The 24,699-nt window shown below is 39.4% G+C and overlaps 1 protein-coding gene across 1 annotated transcript in view; it reads right to left on the bottom strand.

Annotated features, from left to right (window-relative positions):
- Nucleotides 1-24,699, bottom strand: part of DISC1 (DISC1 scaffold protein) — a 249,596-nt gene that overhangs the window by 216,539 nt on the left and 8,358 nt on the right. The window contains exons 2-3 of the mRNA XM_042884448.1: nucleotides 13,474-14,441; nucleotides 9,810-9,879 (exon numbers count right to left, since the gene is read on the bottom strand). Of these exons, the coding sequence (XP_042740382.1) occupies nucleotides 9,810-9,879; nucleotides 13,474-14,373 (970 nt within the window). The 5' untranslated portion in view covers nucleotides 14,374-14,441. The remainder of the gene's footprint in view (nucleotides 1-9,809; nucleotides 9,880-13,473; nucleotides 14,442-24,699) is intronic.

Raw genomic sequence — 24,699 nt, 5'->3', positions numbered from 1 at the left:
TTTAATGGCTTGCAAGGTCATTTGTTTTCTTTGGAACATGTTTTTTCATGTACAGCAAGACCCTAACTGCCTCTTATGCTTATTTTAGCATGCCAGCAGCAATCATTTAATGACCTATTCCACTAACTGCCATTGGTCTCACAGATGAAGTGGCTGTAATGAACAGACAACAAAACAATTTGCTCCCTACAAGAACCAACGTAACAGAGAGAGGAATTTGTACAGCAACTTCAATACACACAATTCAAATTCACAACGACTAAATATATGATGATGTAATAGATGGAGACACAGAGTAAACATCAGCAAGGTCAGCTGAAAGAAATGTCATCTTTTTGGCATAAACAACCATTCCTAAAGCTTGCAGCTGCTCTGCCTACGTTATGCAAGTCTTCTACTGTAAGTAAAGCTGAGCATTCAGTCTCACCGTTAAGGCAACTATCTCAGAACAGCAATCCATTCCAGAAAGTAAGCCTCTCCTCTAGCTGATGACCCTCTTTCCGCACATCTGCTGCATTGTCTATACCATTCCTGTAAATATATCTGTATTTCATAAGCTCCTCATTACATTAACATTTTTCAGGAAAAAAAATGTTTTGGTAAGTGACATAATATTTGGGAATGCATCTTCAGTAGATAACAGAGTATGCTTGCACATAGTTATAGAGGGGTGCCTTGCATTTTTCAAGGTGCCTTGCATTTTTCAAGAGTTTAACTTACTCTTTTGTAATGGCTTTCTGTTGTTTTGGGGTAGTAAACCAATTCAATAATCCCTTTACAAAAGCTACATGAGATTTTTTCATATGCATTTGATAACATTAGGTAAATTCACTTACAAGTTTGTTTTGATTTTGTTTTGCATCATACACGTCTCTTTTAAATTACAAAATGTTTTGGAAGTAAAAATAATTAGTCCAAAAAATGATAAAGCAGAGTTTAAGAAACTGTCTGATAGTCACATCCCTATTGATATGCCATTCTCAAAAGCCACAATTTGCTTCAATAACACATACAATTCTACAAGTGTCATATTGCTGGTGAGTCTGCATGGCTGACATTCACCTTTATAATCTGAAGATGAAAAAGTCACAGAAACACATGCTAGCAACTCCTCCACCTATAACTTCAGAAGACTTCCAGCAGCCCAAATGAACATGTCTATAAAAGAATAGTGCATTTTTCTTTAAGTTAAATTGTATTAATTCTTAAGAATTTCCCCAACAGTAACCAGAAGAAAATGCTGCTTGTGGTGGAAGCACACATGCGATAGTTCCCCTGAATATTTCCGCAGCTTCTGAATTTTTCCAGCTCCAGGGATTTCCAGAGCATGTTTTTTGTTGTTGTTTGCTTGTTTAGTCCAGCCTGCCCTTGCTGTCACTCTGCATCCAGAACATGCCTTAATGAAGAGATCTTCATGCAATAGACACCTGAACCATTAGACAGTACACACCATAGAATCATTTTCTTTGGTTTGTCTGGAACCTGAATCATTGTATGCCCCTTTGTTCTTGTACCAGGAGAGATCTCATACAGTTCATCTCTATTTGTATTTAACTACCCTCGTGCCATCTCATCCTGTTCAACAACTGTGCACATGAAAGCTTACGTGTGCTTAATAACGTGTGCTTAAATGCCTTATCATAAAATGGCTTAGTTCAAAAGGGATCTTAAAGATCATCTAGTTGCAAACCCACTTAAAATTCACAACATACCATGTTGATAATTTAGAGAATAATTAGAGAAGCAATTGTCATATTTTCACCCTAAAATTTCAGCGGTAGGCACAAAGTCTACCATTTTATAATGTGAAGCTAGAACTGTTTCATTCCCACATAAATCACAGTAATATTATCTATACAGCAATGCCTACAATGCATTTCACTATAACACTATGAAATCAGTTGAACAAAGCTTATCCAGCTAACTGGACAGCTAGACAACTAGAGAATTCAAAAACCCTTCCTAAGGCTGGCGTGTCCAATAGTTTGCCAGGTTATGATCAGATAGTTAAAAATATTTCTCTTGTCCAGGAGGTCACAATGGCCTTCACCCTGCAGTTTAACTTCATCAACACCTGTGGCTACAGTCATAGACTGATCTTACCCAACTGCCTCACAACACAAGAGGGGAAAAAAAAAAAAAAAAAAACACCCCCCATATACTTTGCAAATCTAAAATCTTAGATTTTGGTTTTGTGTAAAAAAAAAAAAAAAAAAAAACATTTACTCAAGACAGAGTAATAAGTATTAAATTCATATTGTTATGCATGTCAAATTCAAGCCTTTGTCTTCTGTGAGCTTTCACTTAGCATGCCTTGCACACCAGCATTTCAGGACACAGCAGTTAGTATTTGCATCACACTTTCAAAAGCGTGCTTATTCAGGCAGAGGCAGAGTTTGGAAACAAGATCATTTCTAGTTCAGATAATTAGTAATTCTCAATGCTAACTCAGCTGCATCTGTTACAAGGTCAAGGTTTTAGAGTTGGACATTAGGACAGCATAGAAATATCTCAGCAGGTCAGGGGGGAAAGAAACTCTGGAGACTCACTTATTTTTAACAAGGCCCTTTTTTTCAGACTTTTATTACAAGTGCTCTATTCTACACCACCATCACCAGCATTCTGTTGCAACACAACAGGTGCTTTGTATGTTGCCATAGCATATCCAGACTAAGTCTGGTCTTGTTCTTTACTGCCCCTGACAATGTCTCAGGAAGTTTAATGAACCCTAGCACGGCTCCTAGCCATCCAAAAATTAAAGCCTTTTCCCCAGGACTTACTTCTCCGGTGGGCTACTACTAGTAAGGAAGTGAAGGCACTTGGAAGTGTTGGAGGGGTGCATAAATTAACACCCACAAATAACTGTGGAACAGTATATTCTGCAATAACCTAATTGGAAAGGCTGTAAATCTTTATTTCTACTTGTTCCCAACATCATATCTGAGTTATGCAGATAGCACCTTACTTTGCTTTCTGTTCAAATTTGCCATACATCAAACAAATCCAATTCATCAAATTCATTTAATTCTTCATGCCTTAAAAATCCCATTGCACCTGGAGATGTTCCAATCACCATACAACTCCCTCAAAAAAATCAAAATCAAACAGAAATTCTGACTAACACTAGACTGATAGGATGGTATGGTATCTGCAGCAAAAGCTTAAAACTCACAGCACACGAGGTCTGTATAATCAGTGAATATACAGATGTTATAATTAAGAAATATACAAGAAATAAACAAGTTATTACACTAAAGAAGAATGGTTGGAAAGCTTACCCTTGTCCTGGGCTCATTGAGAAGACTCCAAGAGGAGGGATCTCCAAAAGAGATTCTTCCCCGGTGGTAGTCAGCTCTTAAATGGGGTCTAGGAGATGTGAAGCCAGGCTCCAACCCCTTCCAGTAGCACAGGAGAATTGCCTTCACCTGTGCTCCCAGGGCTGACTCATTGCTCACATCAGCTGGTCAATCAGAGGTTCAGGGTGTGATTCAGCAATTCCCATACAAGGTCATTTTGTACACTCCCACTGGCAGCCTTCAGTCTCTTAACATTTTCTGCAAAGCTTCCTATTGCACAAGAGCAATAGGAATTGAAATTTCCTGTCTTTACCTTTCCATTGGTGCTTATCCCTATCATTACTTAAAAAAAAAAAAAAAAAAAAAAAAAAAAAAAGCTAACAACAACTTTTTACTACTTTAGCCATCTCCCACTTTCCATAGGTGACAGATAAGAAAGGAATGTCCAAAAAAGTTACACACACCAAAGGCAGCACAAGGAAATATGTGGAGGTCAGACATGCCTACCCAGCTATGAGTACTCCCAAGTATGGTCAGTTGGTCTAGGAACATGAGTGGGGAGGGACCAAATGGAAACCTCAGAAGAAAGGAGGAGTTAACTGATTCAAGGCAATCCCACTTTGCAGATGAGTTTGACAAGTAATGGAAGGTTCATAGAGGTCTCCAATAAAAGCATCTTAAGGAATTCAGCCAGATATCATCCAGCAATCAGCAATGAGTGTTATCAGCTCCACATAGAGGACTGGCACTGAAAGTCTTTCATATTAGCTTTCAAGTTGTAGCTACAGCCATTCAGCACATATTTAACCCCCAATTACATGAAAATTGTGCTACCATGCCATCTCATGCCATCTAGCAGTTTCTGTCCACATTCAGTTATCTATTAAGCAGGCAATAATTGAAAATAGAAGGCTCCACTCCCCTGAAAAGCATATACCTGAAGTGTAAGACAAGAGCAGCAAAATCAATTTCTAGTTGTTGGTTGAATTAATAGTCTTACTGCCTCCAGAATCACATTGCAAATGGATGACAACTTTCTTATTTGGAGTTAATATTCCTAAAGAGGAAGGGAAAGATAAATCTGTCCTGAATATATAAATATATAAATAAAAGGCTACATGTTTTTGCAAGTGAAAAGTAAGCAGATGGGCTGTGTATCAAGAAAGCCGTGTCACTCAGTCAGTGGGTACTGTCCAGATAGCATATCAACACTTCTCATGAGCTACACCCACCAGAACTCCATGCCTCAAACTGCAATTCAGCAAGTACTCTAGTCAATTACACATAACTGCTTATTTTGTTCTGATTTCTTTGTTGCTTGTTTGTTTGTAAAAGACTAGCCAGGCTGTCTGGGAACAGCTTGGCTGCATCATGGACTGAGAAAGAGTCCTGCTATCAGAGGAGGGGTAGCCTGTGGTGTTAGTTTTAGATAGCAGATGGCTGGGAGTAGAGAGCTTCCAAGCACATGGCATGCCAAAACTTCAGCAATTTTCTTGTACTCAGGCAGCTTCCAGAAGCCCAAAATGTAGCTGAATCTTTCTACACTGGCCAAATTAAAAGAGGACATAGTAGAAACCCATAAAATACTGCTGCTTCCTAAAAAACATTTGGGCTGCAGATATTGCGCTACTAAAGTAAATTCCTCTTCAATATTGACTAAGGGATTACAGATAAAGAAAACGTGGGTGCATTTTCTAAGTGTGGGCATGAACCAACCAATAGCAAGATCCTGTTCTGCCTCAGGGAGGCATGGCAGACACTGAGCAACAGAGCTAAACTGAGAGGACTCATCCAAAGTGCATCCAGAAGTTGCTGACCATGCGTGTGCTACACCTCTAGTAATAACCACTACATTTAAACATAAAGTCAGGGTTTTTCCTGCTGTCTGACAGCACGATAAGGAGTTTCACACCTTTAAATTGTAACTAACTCAATTCCTTTTTCAACTCTGTGAAATAAAAAAGAACAACAGACATGACAAATAATAAATGGGTATGGATATTTCTAAAAAAAAAAAAATGTACAATTTCATTTTCAGACTGGTGTCTTAAACAAAGAAACTCAGACAAGATGGAAGAGTTGTGAGGTTGCTATTCTGTTGCATAGAAAATCAGGTTTAATTTATTCACACACTTCAAACAAGCACCTGCTTTCCATAATCACGCAAAACCTTTTCTGAGGTTATATGAATTTTTCAAAGACAGGATAAGCAAGTTAATACAAAGATGATTTGATTCTGATTATTTGCTTGAGCAAATTATCTTCTCCCCCACCCCCTTAAAAACTTTATTCCAGTAAGATTAAAAAACAAACAAACAAGGTGTCCACCATCTTCTACCTCATCAGTAGCATCACAATTCATGCTTTTTTCAATATGCAGCTAAGTTTAAGGATTCTACTTCTGGAAGTACATGCTATCCTAACTATAGGATACATCCAAGGCCAGATTGGATGTGGTGCTGGGCAGCCTGATCTGGTGGGCAGCAGCCCTGCCCGCAGCAGGGGATAGGGACTGAATAGTCTTTAAGGTCCCTCCAACCCAAGCAACTCCAGGATCCTCATTCTTACTAAGCTAACTTGCATTCATTATCTGTCCCATCAGGAAAACTGCTTGTCAAGAAAACATCTTATTCCAAGTACAGTAAAATTTCATCTACAAATAGTTCTATTAACAAAAAAAAAAGAAAAAAAAAAAAGAAATGAAAAAGAAAAAAGCAAGATACCTGTCACCCGCTTGAAAGTCAAATTGGTTTAAATGTTTTAAACCAATGATTACAAATAAAACTTAACTAAAATAATACTTTTCCTCTTCAAAACACAAAGAAAAAATTGGAAAGACCAACCTAAAAATGAAAACAGAATAGTTGTGTGTATACTTATACCTGAAATAACACCAGGGCACATGAGCCAGTACTGTAGTTCAGCAGCTAGTCTCAGTTTTGACACTGTATCACCAACCCCTCTGCCATCTGTACCATGTGAACTTTGGAAGTTGGGAAACCACAGGAAAGAACAGGAAAAGGGCTTTAAAATGCTTAGGCAAAAGATTTGCACTGAGCAAAATACATTTGCTTCTACTGCAAGCACAGCTCCCACAGATACAAAAATATACTTTTTTTCCCTCCTGCATTCAGCAACATGTTTAACCTTGGAGTTGCCAAGTTCCATCACAAATAATGAGCCATGACAACATTCCAAGTGATCCTTGGTGAACAGACTGATTTTTACTACATGCTATGCAAAGCAAAATGCTGTTATCATGTTCCCATGGTATAGTACCTGCTTGGAAAATATACAGTAATGTGGCCATCAAGAGGAGATCACAAGTAAATACAGAAGCAACTAAGCTACTTCCAGATATTTAGTCACCCAGAGGCACAGAGTGAGCAAAAAAAAAAAAAAAAACCAAGAAAAACCCTGATGTCTCCTATCAAAATTATGTGAGGATTGAGGATGATGTTCATTTCTTTATATATGTATCTGACACAAGAAACGTCTGTGTTTAAACAACACACATTCAGTGAGCATGAAGAGAGGAGTTTGGTGGCATCCCGCAGGTCTCATAGCACCCCTCTGATTTGGTGACCTGCAGCAGAGGAGCAGATGCGGGACAGGAGGGAAGACTCTGCCCCCAGCTGAGCCTCTGCTGCTTTCAGGGTGCAAACATACAGCGCTGCCAGAAAGCATGGGAATAAACTGCACTTATTTGAATGACTGATTAAACCCTCTAACCACGGCAAGACTTCAGGAAGGCACAGAACACAAACAAGTAATGGCAAAGACATTTCTGCTGTGCTCCTCCTAAGCTTGAGGGGAGGAAGCTGAGGCTTATAGCATTTAAACAAGCTCTCATGACTCCCACAGACAGTGGAGGGTTGTGGTTCTAAACATCCCTCACAAAAAAAATATCATCTCACCTTCAAGAAATAGGTGATGTATCCTTAGTCCCTACCTGTTTGCAACAAGGTATTTGTTTATGGCTGTGCAGCGGGAGAAACTTCCTGTTATTTCTGAGTCTGTCTCTTGCACCATAAGGGAAAAGAAAGCAGTGCACCACTTCTCCTTCTCTGTAGGTGCAACATTTTATTTGCACTTCAGATTCAAGATTTACTAGAAACTATGGCAATTTTCACAAAGCTCTGGAGAACAGGAAAGCATTCACGTCATTCAGATATTTGACTTCAAGATGCTATGTTTGCAGGAGCACACAACGTAGCATTATGCATAGCTGTGCACATTTAGCTATTTCATTCCCTGATAGCAATATTTGGCAATAAAATCCCATTTAAAGAAGACTAATTTCAAATTTCAGCTGAACTAAAATTGGTACCGGGCCAACCTGTAAGCTCTGTAATAAGCTTTCAAACTATACTTTTACACCACTCAAGTCTTTGTATTCTTCTAAGAGCAGGGGCTCTTTAGTTCTAAACACAAAGGTGGAAAGCTCAGGAAGAGGAAGGAAGTGTCACAGCTCCAACTCTTCTTGCAGAGCCACAACTTCTCCATATATGTCTTTCCCAGGAGATAATCTGCCTATGTTTCACAGGAGAAAAAACTCAGAAGTCAGTTCAGGTGTCAGGATAATAATGAAAAGTAGTTTCACACACATTAAAACGGCTGATGGTTATATTAGAAGAGGAGCTAAGACCAATAAGATAGAAAGTAGGTCAAGGACTCGAAAACTGAGGAGAAAATTAAGGATACACAGTCTCATACTACACAGTAACATGGCATTTTCTAGGAGCACTTGCATCAGGATAACGTTCCACTTCTCAGAGATGCAGGAGCCCAACACAAAATCTTTCAGGTGCCTCAGTATCTAGACACGTAACATAACAAATGCTTTCCACCCATATGAGCCAGCCTTAGCAAAAAGAGAACAATTCCACCCTCAGATACTCCTCTTCGCCTTTGTCCTGGTCCAGCTTTTATTCTGATCAATGAGATCAGTTTTCATCCAGACCATTTTCCTGAGGGAAATAAATAGAAGGCTGCCAATTGCCCTCCATGCTACCCGTGTGAGAATCAGGGTGGAAACTGGAAAGGGTAGTTGATAAAAATCAGGGATAACATAACAGTGGTCCTGTTTTGAATAGACCAAACTAGCAACCAGGGAGACTACCCAAGAATTCTCTGTGCAAAGCTAGAAAACTACAGGGCATCACACGCCGATCTTAAGTCTGATATGTTTGTTTGTTTTTAATTGAATTAGATGAGTACCCAGTGAATTCTGGCTAAAAATCTGAAGGAACCATATGCACTTAGTACACAGCTGTCAGAAAGTCTCCTACCAGAAACTCAATCAAAAGGCACATAAAGAATAGTAAGCATACTATAGTTAAAACACATATCAATAACATCTATTCAGTTTGACAGAGATTAAACCAATGAATGTCTACAATATGCTCAGCTGATAACATAGCTAAAGGTTTTCCCCTTTGGGAAACATCATACTAGAAGAATGACTTGTGAGACTAGCAGACTTTTTTTTTTTTTTGTCTCCTATACTGACAAGGCTTTGAGAGGCCAGCAGAACCACCTACTCCCCAGACGCTGTTAAAACACATTTGAGTTACCTTGGTTATGTTCCCTCCCTCCCACGTCTTTCAAACCCCATGGTAAAACTGCACAGCTCGAAACATTAATTTTGATAGGAAAGCTGCAAGTTGGTGTGCTCTCCATTCCCCCAAAAAAAACTGAGGAAAAATATGGAGAGAAAGGGTAAAACTGTATTTTTCCACCTGCATTCTCTGAATTATCAATGCAGCTTACTGAAACACTTGCAGTACTTTCCAAACAAAGATAAATCTGCTGGGAAGAATTTCATCTAGGATGAAACTTCAAGATTGTCAAAATATGATTATCTGAACACAGACTGCCATACCAGAAAATAAGAAACCTGAGATGTTAATGGATGCTCTAATTATTAACACACAGCTTATCAGAAGTGCCAATCCATTTGAAAAGCACTATTCAAATATAAATACTCGACACCAGATGTATCATCATTCTTTAGGTGCTTTTTATTCAACTCAGTGGACATCAAGTTAATCCCACAGGACAGTATCATTCACTTTTATTATAGCTACTGACCTCATTTTTCTGTGTTAGAGCTCTGCTGTAGTGTCATGACTAAATGTGGCAAGCAACAAATCGCACCCTGTCAGCAGCCAGGGCCTGTCCTTTCTCTTTTCAAAGCTTTAATTCATTTCTGTATTTTTTAAAGTCATGCTGCTTCATAACAGCTGATCCAGATGGTGGCTATTCGCATTTCAACCTTCCCACATGGTGATGTTGCTCAAGAAAATAAAAACTGTTGCTACCTGCTGCTGACCTACTTCTCCCTTTAATTTGTTTCCTGCCACATTATAGAATGAACAATAGAGTTCATTGAACTCGTCTTCCATACTTAACCACTGCAGTGTAAAAAATACAAAATAAAATTAATTGGGGGAGGAGTGGAATGAGAGGAAGCAGCATGATTCAGGGGAGGAAGGAGGGGGCAACTCTCACCTCTATCATAATCATCTGCTTCTATTGCTTTCTGCTGAAGCCTCTGAATCCGTAATATCATGGATTTTACCTGTGCATAGAAAAAAAAGTTAGTTATATAGAAGTTACATGTAAGAATCACTATTAATCTCTACATAATATAAATCTACAGAATTACTATTACCTCACTAGAATGACCTTGAGAATTAAACCTCACATTTGTTAAGTAGACAGACCTACTGAAATCAGCTGAACTGCAGCCACTTCAGTCAAGAATGGCTTTGGTCCAAACATCTACAAGGGACATCAACAGCTTTTCTTGAAAAGCAAAACAGATTGTGCGATCATAGGATATTTTTCACCCTTTTCCAAGTAAGGATTATTATAGGATTCTGTCAACCTAGCATCTACTTCTGATCCCATTCTAACTCAGTGTTCTGTTCTCTAGCCCACTTAATTTTGTGGCTGTACAAGTTTTGCACGGACAACATCCAGAATTTCAGTATGCAAACAAAAAGAGAATTGTAGGATGGATATTTTGGATCGAGAATACTCAGATTAAGACAGAGAGAACTGTGCTCAATTGCAATCAATGAAGTTTAATTAAAATATATTTTCAGCTTATCTAGAAAACACTGATGTTCGCATTTTTAGAAATGCCCATATTACAAGTGGGAGGGGTGAGAAAAAAAAAAACCCTATACCACACAGAAAGTGCCTTTACACACCAAAGACATTCTTACTAGGATACAGTTTTCTTTCAAAAGAAAACGCTTCTCTCTAATGAATCTACATCTTTTACCAAAGTATTTCAGAAGGGCAGGTGTGCATCCAAAGGATATGATATTAACAGTTTTTATTGTTACAAGAATTTGGTTAAAGGTATGCAGTCCTTTCCTCATTGCCCCATTCCAGTCACAGTCTAGCACAGCCACAGTTATAAATTTGAGAAGTGTTTTCTTATTAAATTTACACTTGACCTGTACCAACAAGCCATTATCAGCACTGAGAAAGGTAAACCCAGAAAAAGAATCAACATATATCCTCATAGTCCAAAGCCTGAAAGTGCTTGGGAAAGCAAGAAAATTCATACTTGAAGCATTCTGCGTGTACAAAAACTTTGCTCCTTCCTAAAGCACTTTTGTATTTAAATCATTATAGTTAAAACTCTAAATAGCATACAGAAAAAGAGGTGCAGCTGTATAACAACTTACTAGAACCATTCAGTTGTCACATCAACACACAGTCAGTGCAAATACGGCAAGACATGTAAATTAATTGCATCTCTTACAAATATAGTAGTGAAATGGACTGGTCAGAAAACATATATAAAAGGTATCGGCAGGAGGGGGAAAAAAAGCTAGATTAATAGCAGGCTCTAGGATCCTCTGGAGGAAAGCAAAAAAAAAAAAAAAAACCAAACCACTGCACATAGTCCCTTACCCTCGAAATTTCTGTTGTTTTTGTTTTATTTTCAGTAGTATTGTTTTTCACATACAGAAACATCAGTGTTTTTTCTCTGAGGCTGGCGATGAACATATAACATGTAGAAGGAACTGAAGAAGTACTGAATCCTCACCATAAATCGTTTTCTGTATTTTATGCCATATTTTTATAGAATTCTAAAGAAGCTTACAGTAGAAATGGTTCAAATGACACTTTTTTCATATATATGATATATAACAACCATTTACACTGCAAATAGAGCATTGCTGCTTTTTGCACTGTTTATTCCATCATGCACTCCCAATGGCAGGTCATTTAAAATCTGCTTGGGTACCGCAGTACAGCCATGCCTGTGGCTAAGTGACTGATGGTGCAACAATCAAGTTCTCCTGTTTGCAGGCTAGAAAGACATTTGGAGCTTGACTGCTGAAGGAGCTGCTTCAGATCAGAACGTCCTAAACCTGTACCAGGTGATGAGTACCCTCTTTTTTTTTTTTTTTAATTAAAATGAGTGCAGAAGAAGCATAGTTTTAACAGCTTTGGTACTGTCTCCTTTTTCTGACTACAGTTGTCTTTGTTCCCTTCTGAAAAGTTTGAAAGTTGCTCATTATCACTGCAATAGGAAGGTGTTCCAAATTAAACACACAGGACCAAGGCAAAGACATCTGAAGGCACAATTCCCCAATTCTCCATTCAATGAATTAATGAATATAGAAATTAAAGATAGCAATGTTTCTTTGTGCCTATCAAATAAGCAGAGTGAAAAAGACAGAAAATCATTTTGTATTTTTATTATGTCATACATTCCCAGATTCGTAGAAAATTAATTTCCCAAGTCATCCCACACTATGGGAACATCGCCATTCCAGGCCTGAAGCCAAAACAGTTGCTCCATGGCAATGCATGTAGAGTCTGTATAAGTGTGCAAGAGAACTTAGTTTGGGTCCGACATGCATCCCCATGAAAAACACGGATCAGAGAGTGTTGTAAACTCAGGTCAGATGACACAGACAAAAAAGTAAGAATGATGTTTCTCAGCATACTGCTTTACCCAGATAGAAGGGCTGTGAAGAGCCACCCTACTTCCTTAGGCCTAAAGACAACACAGTGCATCTCAATAGATACGCCTGTGCTAAGAAGTCACAAGAGCCTGCTTTCTGAAGGCTTTTCATTCTAGGGTTAACACAGATAGCATGGGCAGAACTGGTGGACCTTTCTACATGTAAGGTACACACATCCCAGGCATTGCTCCAGGGCACTAAGGGCACCGGTGAGAGGCTCAGCAAGCACACCACCCACACTCAGAGGAATTTTAATAGTTTTAAAATTCATGAGATCCAGCATGTCCATACTGAACTCCAGATTACCACTTCCAGAGTGCACAACAGAACCAAAATTTGGCACCTTGTTGCATCTAGGCTAGCAATGGCTTTCTTCTGATGCTCCTCTGCTACCCCAAAACTATCAAAGATTAGAAAAAATCCTCCTGTACAATAAAAAGAATAATGGATCCTTGTTAAAGTCTCCCCACTCCCCTCCCACAAAGAATACAGTGAATGAGGCTACTTGTATACACGGTAAGTATACGTGTGGATACGCACACATACATCCAAAAAAATGACTTCTAATCAACAGCCCACAACTCTTGTAAGGGGGAAGGAAAAAAAAAATTTTAATTCCCAGCCTGAATTAGAGCAGGGAATGGAACCCCATCTATCATCTTGTGCGGAGTGCAATTGTGTATTAGTTTGAAGGCTACCCTCACACATATGCCTTTCCCCTAGAAATCTTTGGCTAAATTTACACATTTTCAATTACAAAGTTCTGTTTCATTAAATCATGATGCTTCAAGGAAAAAAGATGTTACCACCTTCAAATTTTGCTCTACATACACTCTAGTAATCTGCAGTCAAGAAAGCCACCTGCGAAAGCAGCCCTTGCTAAATTCAGAAGTTGAAGTATGACAGTAGAAATAAGATCATAGTCTCAGTATGCCATAGGAGCCAATTACTGCAACATCATCATTTTGTTGGGTTTCTCTTGTTTTGGTTCTTTTAAAAACAAAACACACAGGTTCCTTCATTTTTATCATGCAGACAGATACTGAAAGCTTCTATGGAAAAGTACCATGAAACCTGTTAACTTCCCAATACCCACATTAAATTAAGACGCTGACACTACGAATATATATGTTTTGGGTGCCAAGAGGAGGAATCAAAGATGAAATGAGATTACAAACCTTTATTGTACTCCAGTTGCCAAGCTGACAGTCCAGTAGTGCTGGTTCATACCTTTTTATCAAAGTATCCCAGTTTTGGTCACTGACAGTAAAACTACTTTCATAGCCTGAGGTAGCAGAGGAGCCAGCAGATGCCACATCTGAGGAATCTGTAGAATATGACAGTGTTGCGTCCGTATCAGAGAGAGAGAAGGTCTCACAATCCTGAAGTTTATCATTTGCTGTGTTCTCATTTTCAGATTTCAAATCCTCACTGAGCCTAGAGAAGCAACACAAAGCCCCTGAGTGCTCCTGAGTTTTTGTTGCCTCTCCTGGCTCCTGCAGATCTCTGGCACTGCTGGGATGCAGAACACCTGTCTTGAGTTCAGCATCACTTACTCCAGAGGCTGAATTCAGAGAGAGCTGTATGAAGCTGAAACTCGAACGAAAACTATCACGTGGACCACCAGAACAAGAAACAACTTCCCTGTTTTGATATTCACAGTTATTATTCACTTCTGCCTGATCCAAGGCATGCATCTTTAGGGGCTCACTCACTTCAGTTCCACAGTTCATCCGCTGTGTACCACTTACTACAGAAACACCTTTGCTTGTTGTTTCAGCAGGGTAAATCGATGCTATGTTTTCTGACCATGGATTCTTGGAACATGAGAAATTTTTGCAACTTCCTGGCATATTTATAGTAGTGCCCAATGCTGTTACCCCATCAGCAAGAACTACAGCACTACTTGCAATTGAACTACAGCGTAAGAACTCAACGTTATTTTTCTGTTCTCTGCAGAGAGAGAAGTCCTCCAGCTCTTCACAGTGCCTCTTGTCATGCTTGAACTCCTCTGGACTGAAGGACTTGCAGGCACCCAGGGACTGAAATTGGAGCTGTCGCTGAGCCTCTGGCCTCATGTATCCAGGTCTTTTTGCCAGTTTCTTTTTACGAAGAGAGCCAGAAGGTATCAAGTGCTCCAGACCATCTGGAGGGGGTAAAAAAAAAAAAATAAATAAATAAATAAAAATAAAAAAAAATAAAAAAATTAAGTTAGTAAAGCACTTCTGCAGTTTCTTAAGGGTAATATATTGTAGCATTCAGCAATTTCAGACAATGCATCGGTTTCCACTTTAACAAAACAAAGACGCTGCCTGTATTGCAGACAGACGTGATAAGGTGTTACCAGAGAACTGTGTGCATTCACTCACTTTCTTGCACCTGCTTTTAAGTGAACTCGCTGATACAACAGGACACAAACCCACAATGAATCCGTGGCCTTCCTGCCTGTAGCTGTGCTCTGCTATTTCTCATTCTCAGATCACTCACAGCACAGAACTTATTTAGTCTCACTGATACAGAACAATGTCTGAAAAGACATACAATCACATAAGACCAAATCTGCATCAAAAACAAGGGAACAACACTAGAAAATTTTTCACATAACTTGTTACTGCTCATGCCTAGTTCTCTGGTGTTTTATTAATACAAGTATTTCAAATTCAGCTTCCAGAACAGCTGCAGCTCTTTAAAAATCTATGGCTGCATATCTGTTATTCTAGTGAGATATTTTATAGACCTTCATTTACTGTTTTACCTGTCACCCAAATAATAAGTGTTAAAGTTTTGAATGCAGGACTCTCAGTCTGAGAAAACTAATGCCACCATAAGATTGCTAACATTATTGCAATGTTATGTAAAAAGGTCTTACACTCAACAGCTAAATTTCCCCATGTATATTCAATATATATAGATGAAAACACAGATTAGCTGCTTTTAGAGTGCAATAGAAAGAATCAAGATAAAAAAAAACAAAGATCACTGAAAGATCAAAATGTAGCACTCTATTTTTGCTATCTCCATTTTAAATACATATATATATATTTAAATAAGTCTGCTATGCCAAGAGGCAAAGATAAAGATCACAGGAGGACTACTCCCAGCTTCTTAAGGATTTACTACTCTTCAAAATGTATTCCATTCTTCTATCTTGCACACAATCAGGAGAATATCAGCTCTGCCCATTACCCATTTTGTATCACAAAAACATACTGAACTGGCTTATTTGCAAGACTAGCACTTCAAAGGAACCTAGTGACTAGCTGAATTATGCCCCGGATTAGCTGCCTTCTATTCATTGAAACAGAATCCACTGCCAGAACCCCAGGTACCAGAATTATTCTGATCACAGGCATAGTGGTATTCCAAAAGGCAATTTTTGCTTCTTCCCCCCCCCCCAAAAAATGCATTAAATATTCACCTCCAATCACAACCTTTTGTCGATTTTTATATTGACAGACTTGTACATACTCTAAATACCTCAGCAACTCCTAACAGAAGCCTAAAACATACCTCATTAGAAGGACACAGTATACAAACATATAAGCACTCAACCTGAATTTTCCCAACAGACTTTTTTCAGCATTCACTGTGTCTTCTCCAAGTAACCTTCAATGAAAGCAACTTGAACATGTTCCACATATTACAATACCAGCAGCTCACTATGGAACTGCAGTTGTTTCTGTATTTTGCTTCCTATTGCATAAACTAGGGTAGCCCAGCTGTCTCACACTCTCTCTTGTTAGAGGAAAAAAACCTCCCAGAAGTCAGAAATAAAGAAGGTCATAGAGTCCATCAACCTGTCTAACATAAAAAGACAATGAAAATGCTCTACTGGGAGTAATTTAATAGAAATTATAACAAATAGAAACTATTCTTGATGTAAGGGAACAAAAATTGAACAGAGTGTTCTTCAGAATTTAATTCTTTTATATACAAAATAATGGTCAAAATTGGCCTTCAGCAGAAGAAATCCATCACACAAAAGAAGTCATTCTAAGACTGGATATATTTTATCACAGTTTACAAAGGCCAGCCGCAGGCCTTGTCTGATAAAAATAGAAGTTCATGGTTGAATTATGACCAATTTAAAATTGATCACAGCAAATCACCATGAATTTCTAGGGCAAATAGATAATTACAGCTCTTCAAACACCACATTTAAACTATTCTAATGTAAGTTAAGTTTAAATTGTTAAATATTTGTACCATACTACCTAGATACAATTCTAAAAGCAATTTTAGTACAACTGGTATGACTTCATTATCCTGAATTAGTCCACACGGTAGGAAGCCCCACACCTCCACATGCCTCTTCAAACAAGTATCTTTCTAGTCCAAGGTTTGCCAATCAGCTCCTTTGTGGACCCCAGATCTGCCTTCTCGCAAGCCCACCAGCACAAGCCCCTCACCTGGCTACTGCACAGCAGCCAAAATGGCACCACGATTACATCCATAGCCCAGCAGAGGTCTACTGAGGCAGCCTGAGCTGCTGACTAGACCCACACAAGAGGCAAAAATTAAAGAGCTCCACAAGGCACATTCCAGCAGGCCCCAAGGCCTATCTTGCTCAGAGGAAAGGGAAGGAAAAGAAAACTGCAGGCAGAGCCCAGTCACCAGCTAGAGAGCACCTCTGTACCCTCAGCCATTATGAAATCTAGATAGGATATTTCTAGGGCTTTGGCCATACTGTTTTCACACCCTTCATCCTTCTATTATATCCCTTGATGTGAAGTTCAGAATCACTTTGGTTGTTTATCATCACATATCTGAAATTTAATTAAACAGTCTGTTAGCCTTCTAAACTACAAGGTTCGCTTTGAAAGCAATGCCTCCTATTTCATGATGTTGGCCTAGAACAAGAGGCAGATGATGTTGTTGGTACAGCGGTAGGGGTTGAAACTTTCCATCACTGTTGCATAACATGTTGCCATGGGACAGATGGCAGCAGAGGGGCAGTGTAACAAAATGGCATCTGACATGGAAGAGTGGATGAAGCACAGGTGTGACATTGAATTCCTCGATGTGGAAAAAGTGGTACCCATTGATCTTCATCCGTTCTTGCTGAACACTTACAGAGACCAAACAGTGGATGTGAGCACAGGGAAGCAGTGGGTTTCAGCAGTGAGGACAGTGAAAGTGGGCCACCTCTGCTGGTACAAATTTTGAAGAGCGTGGCAAGCAGGCTTCTGTTCATTGCTGGTGAAAATGCACAGCAACTGGTGGTGACTGTGTTGAAAAATATTGTTCTACAGCTGAGAATTTGCTCTATCAAATAGTGTCATTGTGCTCTTTGTAGATGTTGCAGTTTCCATGGAAGTAAACAGAAGGCATTACTTTTGGAGCATCCTCATATCATCAGTATATCTTATATCCTGACAAAGAAACTGCAGTGGAACAATTCAGATGGCTTGTTCAAGTGACAGGTCTCACTTTTCTCAGGATTCTCTCAGTTTTGTTTCAAGCACCTCAAATAGCAGATAAGCCTCTGGCAAGTAACTACCAAATCAGAAATGCACCTTGAAACACTATGAAAGCAACAGAAGATGATTCAGAATTATATAACACTACACTGTTATGCCTTGTATGAGATACTTCGGAACAACAACAAAAAAACCACATAGGTCTTCTAATTGTAATACTACAAATCAGCTCTTAAAATGCCTGTCACAATTCTAGAAGATGCAACATATATTTTCCAATCAAATGTTCTATCATGAGCAAGTGGCTTCAAATGCTAACTATGAAGGCTCAGAGAAGAATCTATTTGATCTGATCAGATCTTTTATCACAGCAAATCTTTCCCAATGAGTAACAACTCAGAGCCAGAACACAGAATGAACATTTTCCAACACTGCAAAGCAACTCATGCAGCAACGCTGCTTAAGTCTCATTTGAGTCAGTAGGATGAAGCAGCAAAAGGGGAAGCCAAAGAGCATTTACTGCTGTTGGAACAGCACATCCTTTTTCATTCAACTTGATGCTAACGTATAGCAGGACAGTTATTTATCATGAGTCTCCATTTTCAGCCACAAAATCCACACTTTCTGACCAAATGCTCCAATTACATCTATAGGTAGAGTGCCATGAGAATGTGAAAAATTCTTACAAAATCCACTGGGGCTTTCTTTAAAGTACAGAAACACCGTATTTCACAAAATCTCTCTGCCCTAACTTTGGTCCAGTAACTCAGAATGCCTGCGAGATCATTAAGTTATCCCTGAAAATAAATGAGAAATTACACATGTAGTTTTAAGAAGAGCTCAATCGTTTGCACCTACATTACACTGCTGATGTCCATTAAAATAACAAATTCAGCTATAGAACATTGGTGGGTGGCAGCCATGGTGCCTGAGGAAAGATACTTGGTCATATTCAAAGCCAGATATCAAAGCATTGCTCCAATCAAACTCTATAGTGCTACTTCTGTTGAAGAAGCCTTAAAAACCTGCATTAAACTGTACATAAAGTGAGATGAAAATATTTATTCTTTACAAAGATACACAAGCTTAACCTTTCTCAAAGATTAATCAATCCAACATTGTAGTAACTATTATTATGGATCAGTTCTTCTATCAAAAATATGACAAAATACGCTGTGATTTCTAATTAGCTGAATTTTGACTTGTCTGGTGAATTTCAAAAGATACCACAGAATTCTCAAAATAAGGTGGCATCAATCTCAACGCAGCCTGTTTCAAAATAAGCCATTACAGTTTCTTTACACAAGTGTGCTTTCAAACAAAGTTACCTTTGAACATAAGCTTTTCATAAATAATAAAATGTGAATGTCTCATCCAGATTTCTCACCTAATTACTGAATGTTAGCTATACCTTGATTTATCCAGCACTTCCCAAAGTGCATCTATAGAAGGCGAGCAATGGCTGAGCTACATAAAAATTATTCCCTCACCAAAAGCTCCTGCAATTTCTAAGATCACATGCTGAGATCAGTTATTCAGCTGCTAAATTTCCAACATGTCATGTATGAAATATACTCTGAAGTCATTAAGTGTTTATTAGTTGTTATTCTTCATTAAAAATACTTCAAAGACATTTTAGATGCAAGAGTGGTCTTCCTTAGCCAGTGTTCCAATAAAATTATTTTTATTGATACACTCCCATAATGCACATCATTGAGTTGTTATATTAAGGAGGTAAGTGGCTTGAATGTAACAACTCATCCTAAGCCATTTGAGGAAATTGCAACACTTCTCTCTAGAGTAATGATCTCACTAGTTGATACCAGCTTTAATACGCCTATCAGGTTTTTCTTCTCCTAAAGGTGTTTTAAACCTGCTTTTGCCTTGTTAACTCTAAGGAAAAAAATACAAGATCTATGAAGATGTATCTCTTAAATATCATAACACTCCCAGTGTTAGTAACAAACACTTATTTAGCCATAGAAGCATAAGAGAAACACCTCTTTCCTTAATCACATACCACAGTGCTTTATATTGCCAACACTTTAAAATGCAAGTACACGTCTGCATCCATCACTCTTCAGCAGTGCGTTGACAATGCATACAAGCAGGCTTTTTTCCTCAAGCAAGTGCCTCATCTATTCACTTGGATATGGAAAAAAAAAAAAAAAAAAACAGAAATATGCATTTCTGACCCTTTTAAATTTAAAAAGGCAATAACTGCCTAGTCTGTGAAAGCATGCAGTTGCACTGCGGAGGTCTATTTGATAACTAATCAACATCCTATGGCTGGCCATCCAATGCTTGGCTATCACAGAAAATTGCATTTTTTTCAAGTTAAAACATGAATTACCCCTCATAACCTCACTACTGCAGTGCTACAAGGAAACTCATTTTGTTGATGAGTAGAACAAGTGGCTGAATACACTGAGGAGCAACCAAGTGACTCCTTGCTGCCTCAGCAAAGCAGGACCATTTACATAGCAGAATACCTCTGAAAAATTACATCTGTCCTTTTCTCAAAAGTGATGTTTCTGCTTTGTTACTTCTCTGTTTTCATGCAGTCAGCTACTGTTAAAATGTCACAAGCAAAATAAATAAATGCATCTCTGGTTGAAAGCCTCAGGCCAGCCAGTCTCCAAACTTCTTTATGCAGCTCGCTCACGCTCCAACTCACTGCCATAGACCTAGGCTAGCTGGAACTGCCCAAGTCACATACACGGCCACACAACACAACAGTTACTTGCCAAGCCTCCCCAGTCACAGCACAGCCCACTTCAGCTTTGCAGTACTTTTAACAGCCCACCCCACGGATGACCAACACAGGTAAAGGCGCAACTGGGTCTGGGAGCACAAGTACCAGCACTAGGTGCCTTCAGCACAGGCAGTAATAGAGAGCACTTAACTTTCCCAGAAATACCCAGCCCCAATCTGTTTCAAGTCTGCCAACGTTATTTTTACTTTTAGCTAAATGTTTGAGAGTAGCTTTCCCACTTTTTCAAAAGGCAGAACGACACAGAAGTTGCAAGTTTGCAGAGATGCTGTGGAGTTTTGGTTTGTTGCATTTTTGGTTTTGTTCTTTTTTTGGTTGGTTGGTGTTCTTTTTTATTATTATTTTTATATTTGTTGTTTTCCTTTCAGGGAAAAAAAAAACACATTTGCAATTTTGGTGCAACAGTCTGTAGAGGCAGCTCATGCTAATGTCTCAAAGGGAGAGAATACTCTTGTTCTTTCAGCCAGGATCTGGAAACCTTTCAACATGACACAGAAATAAGGAAGCAAGGATTTCTTGCAAAATCCACAAGAAGAAATTTAAGTTTGCCCAGGTCCTTAATTAATTTGTCGACAATGCTTAATGGTTTGCAGTCGTATCCCATAAAAGTATTTCACCAAACATGTGTATAATTATCAAATTGGTACACAGCAGTCCTTCTCAAGAATGGTCTATTTAACACACCACACTTCTCTTTCATCACTCTGTCTACTGAGTGATAGTGCAGATTCCCACTACTTCTGCTCCGTCAGATCAGCCACAGCAAGACTCTAATATAAAACGCATCGGGGTGAGGGAGAGAGCGAAGTGTGACAGCACATTGACAGCAGTCAATTTCTAATTCAAGCACAGTTTGAGCGCTCCAGCTTGGAGATTTGAATTTTTAATTTCACCAAGAGAAAGCAGGTTCCAAATTAAGCATCTGATGCACAGCCAGTATGAAAGCAGAATTGAGTTTACTGAAATAGAAAGTAATTTGCTCTTAACAGCTCAGTAGTCATCACATATAATGAAAATAAAACAACATGGCAGTTCCTATATTGTCAAGGGTGAGGAGTTAGTATGCTTTTAACTTCACAATTTAATATCAAAGTCCCAGGGCAAACGCTCCTCCCCTGCCTGCTGCAGGAAGTTTGCCTCTCAGCCCCAGCCAGGCTGTCAGAGCCATCTAGACAACAATGGAAGTGAAGGGAAGTTTCAGACATCAGGATAGCTGAGCAAAAACATCACACAGAACACACAGCACCACCAGGATGCAGCCTGAGCATAAGATACTGCAGTCTGTATACACAGTTGATTTTCACAGTAATAGCAATATGTGGGACATACAGCTCAGCTGCAGTGGGAAGGAAGCATGTGAACACACAGCAACATTCCCTCACCCTGCTCCCCTCAGAATATAATCTCAGGATTTAGCACAAATCCCTGCCATGCTTTCTGCTTCCACAAAACTTGCACACTCAAGTACTCTTTGCAACAGCAGCTGTGCAGACTGGGCTTTTGTGCACTGACAAGAAATAGCCACTCTGAATGGTGAGATGAAGCTGAATGACTAGGTACAGATTACAGCACTGCTCTCCTGTCCTCCACAGCTGCACAGGCAACTGCAGTTAACACAAGTCCTAGCTAAAGGCCAGCAGGTTGTTCATCAATACTGCATTACAGATGTTAGAAACCAACAAGGGGTCAAGTGTGGGTTCCATGAGAGACCAGAGCTGGTAGGTGAGAAGGATGCACGCAGTATCCCTTCCAAGGACTTCCACAAGGATACTGCTTGAGCTTTACAACCCTCACTCACTTGAGACTGCAGGCAGACAAAATGGAAGCTGGAAGTTTTCTTTATTGTGTCTGAGAACATAGAAAAGAAGATATTGGCTATATCCTTTTCATCCAGAGTGGAGGAAAAAAGTGAAGGTGAAATCTGGGATTATGTTAAGAACAAGCCATGGAAGAAGCACTATAACTAACACTGCTAAATCTGCAGCAGAATACCAACCATAGGCATACAACACAACTGAGAAATCGCAGCTCCATTTGAACAGGGTGAGACAAAAGATGTTCAGCCTTCAATCAGGTATCTCAAATAAATAAATAAATAAATAAATAAATAAATATCCCTCATGAAAGAATATAGTTTCTCTGTATAAAGAAAAATCCACTGAGTTACAGGAAAAATTACACCTTCCCTCCCACTCTGACAACATACAACTAATTTATGTTGCCATTACTATGATATCAACAGCAGTTCACATTTAAGGAAGAAAATTGTAACAGAAAAAAAAGAGAAGAAAAGTAATACCCCACCAAAAAAAAAGCCACATTGAAACCATGAAAATCAGTCAAAGCTTTGTACAGTGACAAGTCCACTGTTACAGCTGTTACCAAGATCCTCTTTCATTTAAGCAAACATGCTCCAACATGCATTTCCTAGCAGTAAGCCCATATTTCCCAGACAAGCAAAGCAGTGTCTCCTTGGTGGTACCAAATAGCTATGCCACAAAGCCATGACCAAAGTCCAAAGGTAAATGTTCACAGCGTTTCTGTAAAAAGTAGGAAAGAGATATTTTAGCAGATGGGGCAACACTATGGCACTCAACCTTGGGTTCAGAAGAAAGGGCAGAAGGGTACAAGCAAGTCAAGAAGGCACCCAGCAGCCTTGGACAGCGAGCAGCCCTCAGGCAAGAGCCCTGGCCCTACAGGCTAACCTTAGTACTGCAAACTCTCATCACCTGAGATTCCCATTACAACACGGGAGCACTGTCTGGGCAAAGGGCTTCTGCAGCAACAACACATGCATTCTGTATGACTGCTTGCTCAGGAAAGTCACCACTAGTCAGGAGCTGAGAGCCACCCCACATATGTCACATCACATCCAGAGAACAAGGCTTCTCAGCAGACCTGAAATCCTGCCCTCACACAAATTGCAAAGTCAGGACTGCTGGAAGCAAATGAGGATTAGTGCATACGGTCAGGTGGCAGTCAGCCAGACCCCCTGCTGAGGGGGGGAGATGTGATCAATGCTGACAGCTCTGCTTTGATTCTTTCACTTGTGCCTTCATCTGACTCTGCCAATACCAATGCTATCTACAATTTTTCCACTGCTCCCACCAAACCCAGCCTCCCTTTTCACCAGCTTCCATTGCATTTCTCTTAATCCCCAATTAGTTCCCACAAATCTGCTCATTCCTCTTATAGCAAGCATGAAAGACATTTGAACCAGAAACTTTCCCAAACCTGGATCTGACCTAACACTGCACAGTTCACACACACTGTACAGTCCAGAGTGATGGCCCTCCACAAAGCTCCTAAACAATCAGAGCCACACAAATTCCCCTGCACCATCGCTCAATAACACCTCTTTGGCCCTTTCCAGTTTCTCCTCTCTGCCATAACCCCTCTATCAGCACATCCCTCACAATAAACAAGTATGCTGCAAAAAAATCCCTCCTGCACAACATCCCTGAACTCTCAGTCCATCCATACCACCCCATCCCTTCCCAAGTGAAGAGCCCTTCTACTCCACTTGCCCCATTAGCACAACTAATAAGTCTCCAGGCTTCTCCAAGCCCATTTAAAAGCAGTCCCATCCTACATCAGCTGTACCCACTGATTTCTTTGATCACCTCAAGGTGTGCAGCATTTTGGCTGCAAGAACAAGCAAGTCCGAAGGGCTCCTGTTACCTCTTTCATATAAACTCTATTCCACTTTAAGCGTGGACCACAATGGCTCCATTCATCCCATTGGAGATCATCTCTATGAAAACACTATTTTAAGAGCTTCTTTCTCAAGACAGTAAATTGCTGCTATTCACATCTAGGAAATCAAGACAATTACTTGCCACAATTTACTCTGACATTCTCCCTCGGCCAATAATACAGGTTGCATTTATTAATGTTCAACAAAACCATAGATTTTTGCCAGAGGTTTAATAAAAAAAACCCACCTTCTGTCACAACTTATTTGTAACTCCTTCCCTAAGCATTCCTACCTAAGTACGAGGCTACAGGCTATGCCACCTTTCGTTGAACCCTTCCTGTCTGCTCTTGTTACCCAAGAAAGTTAAAGAACAGTACTTCTCTTCAAAGAAATCATGGCCTTTCATGAGATGGCTTGCAGATGTTTCCTGGGCACTAAAGGCCCTGTATAACACTGAAATGAAACGAAATCTTAGGTAAAATACTTCAAGTCACAAAAAAAAAAAAAAAAAAAA

The sequence above is a fragment of the Lagopus leucura genome, unplaced genomic scaffold (assembly GCF_019238085.1).
Source record: "Lagopus leucura isolate 7727_CA_CO unplaced genomic scaffold, USGS_WTPT01 Super-Scaffold_73, whole genome shotgun sequence".
NCBI classification, from domain to species: domain Eukaryota; kingdom Metazoa; phylum Chordata; class Aves; order Galliformes; family Phasianidae; genus Lagopus; species Lagopus leucura.
The sequence above is the reverse complement of the archived record's forward strand: the minus strand, read 5'-3'. Positions and strand labels throughout refer to the sequence as shown.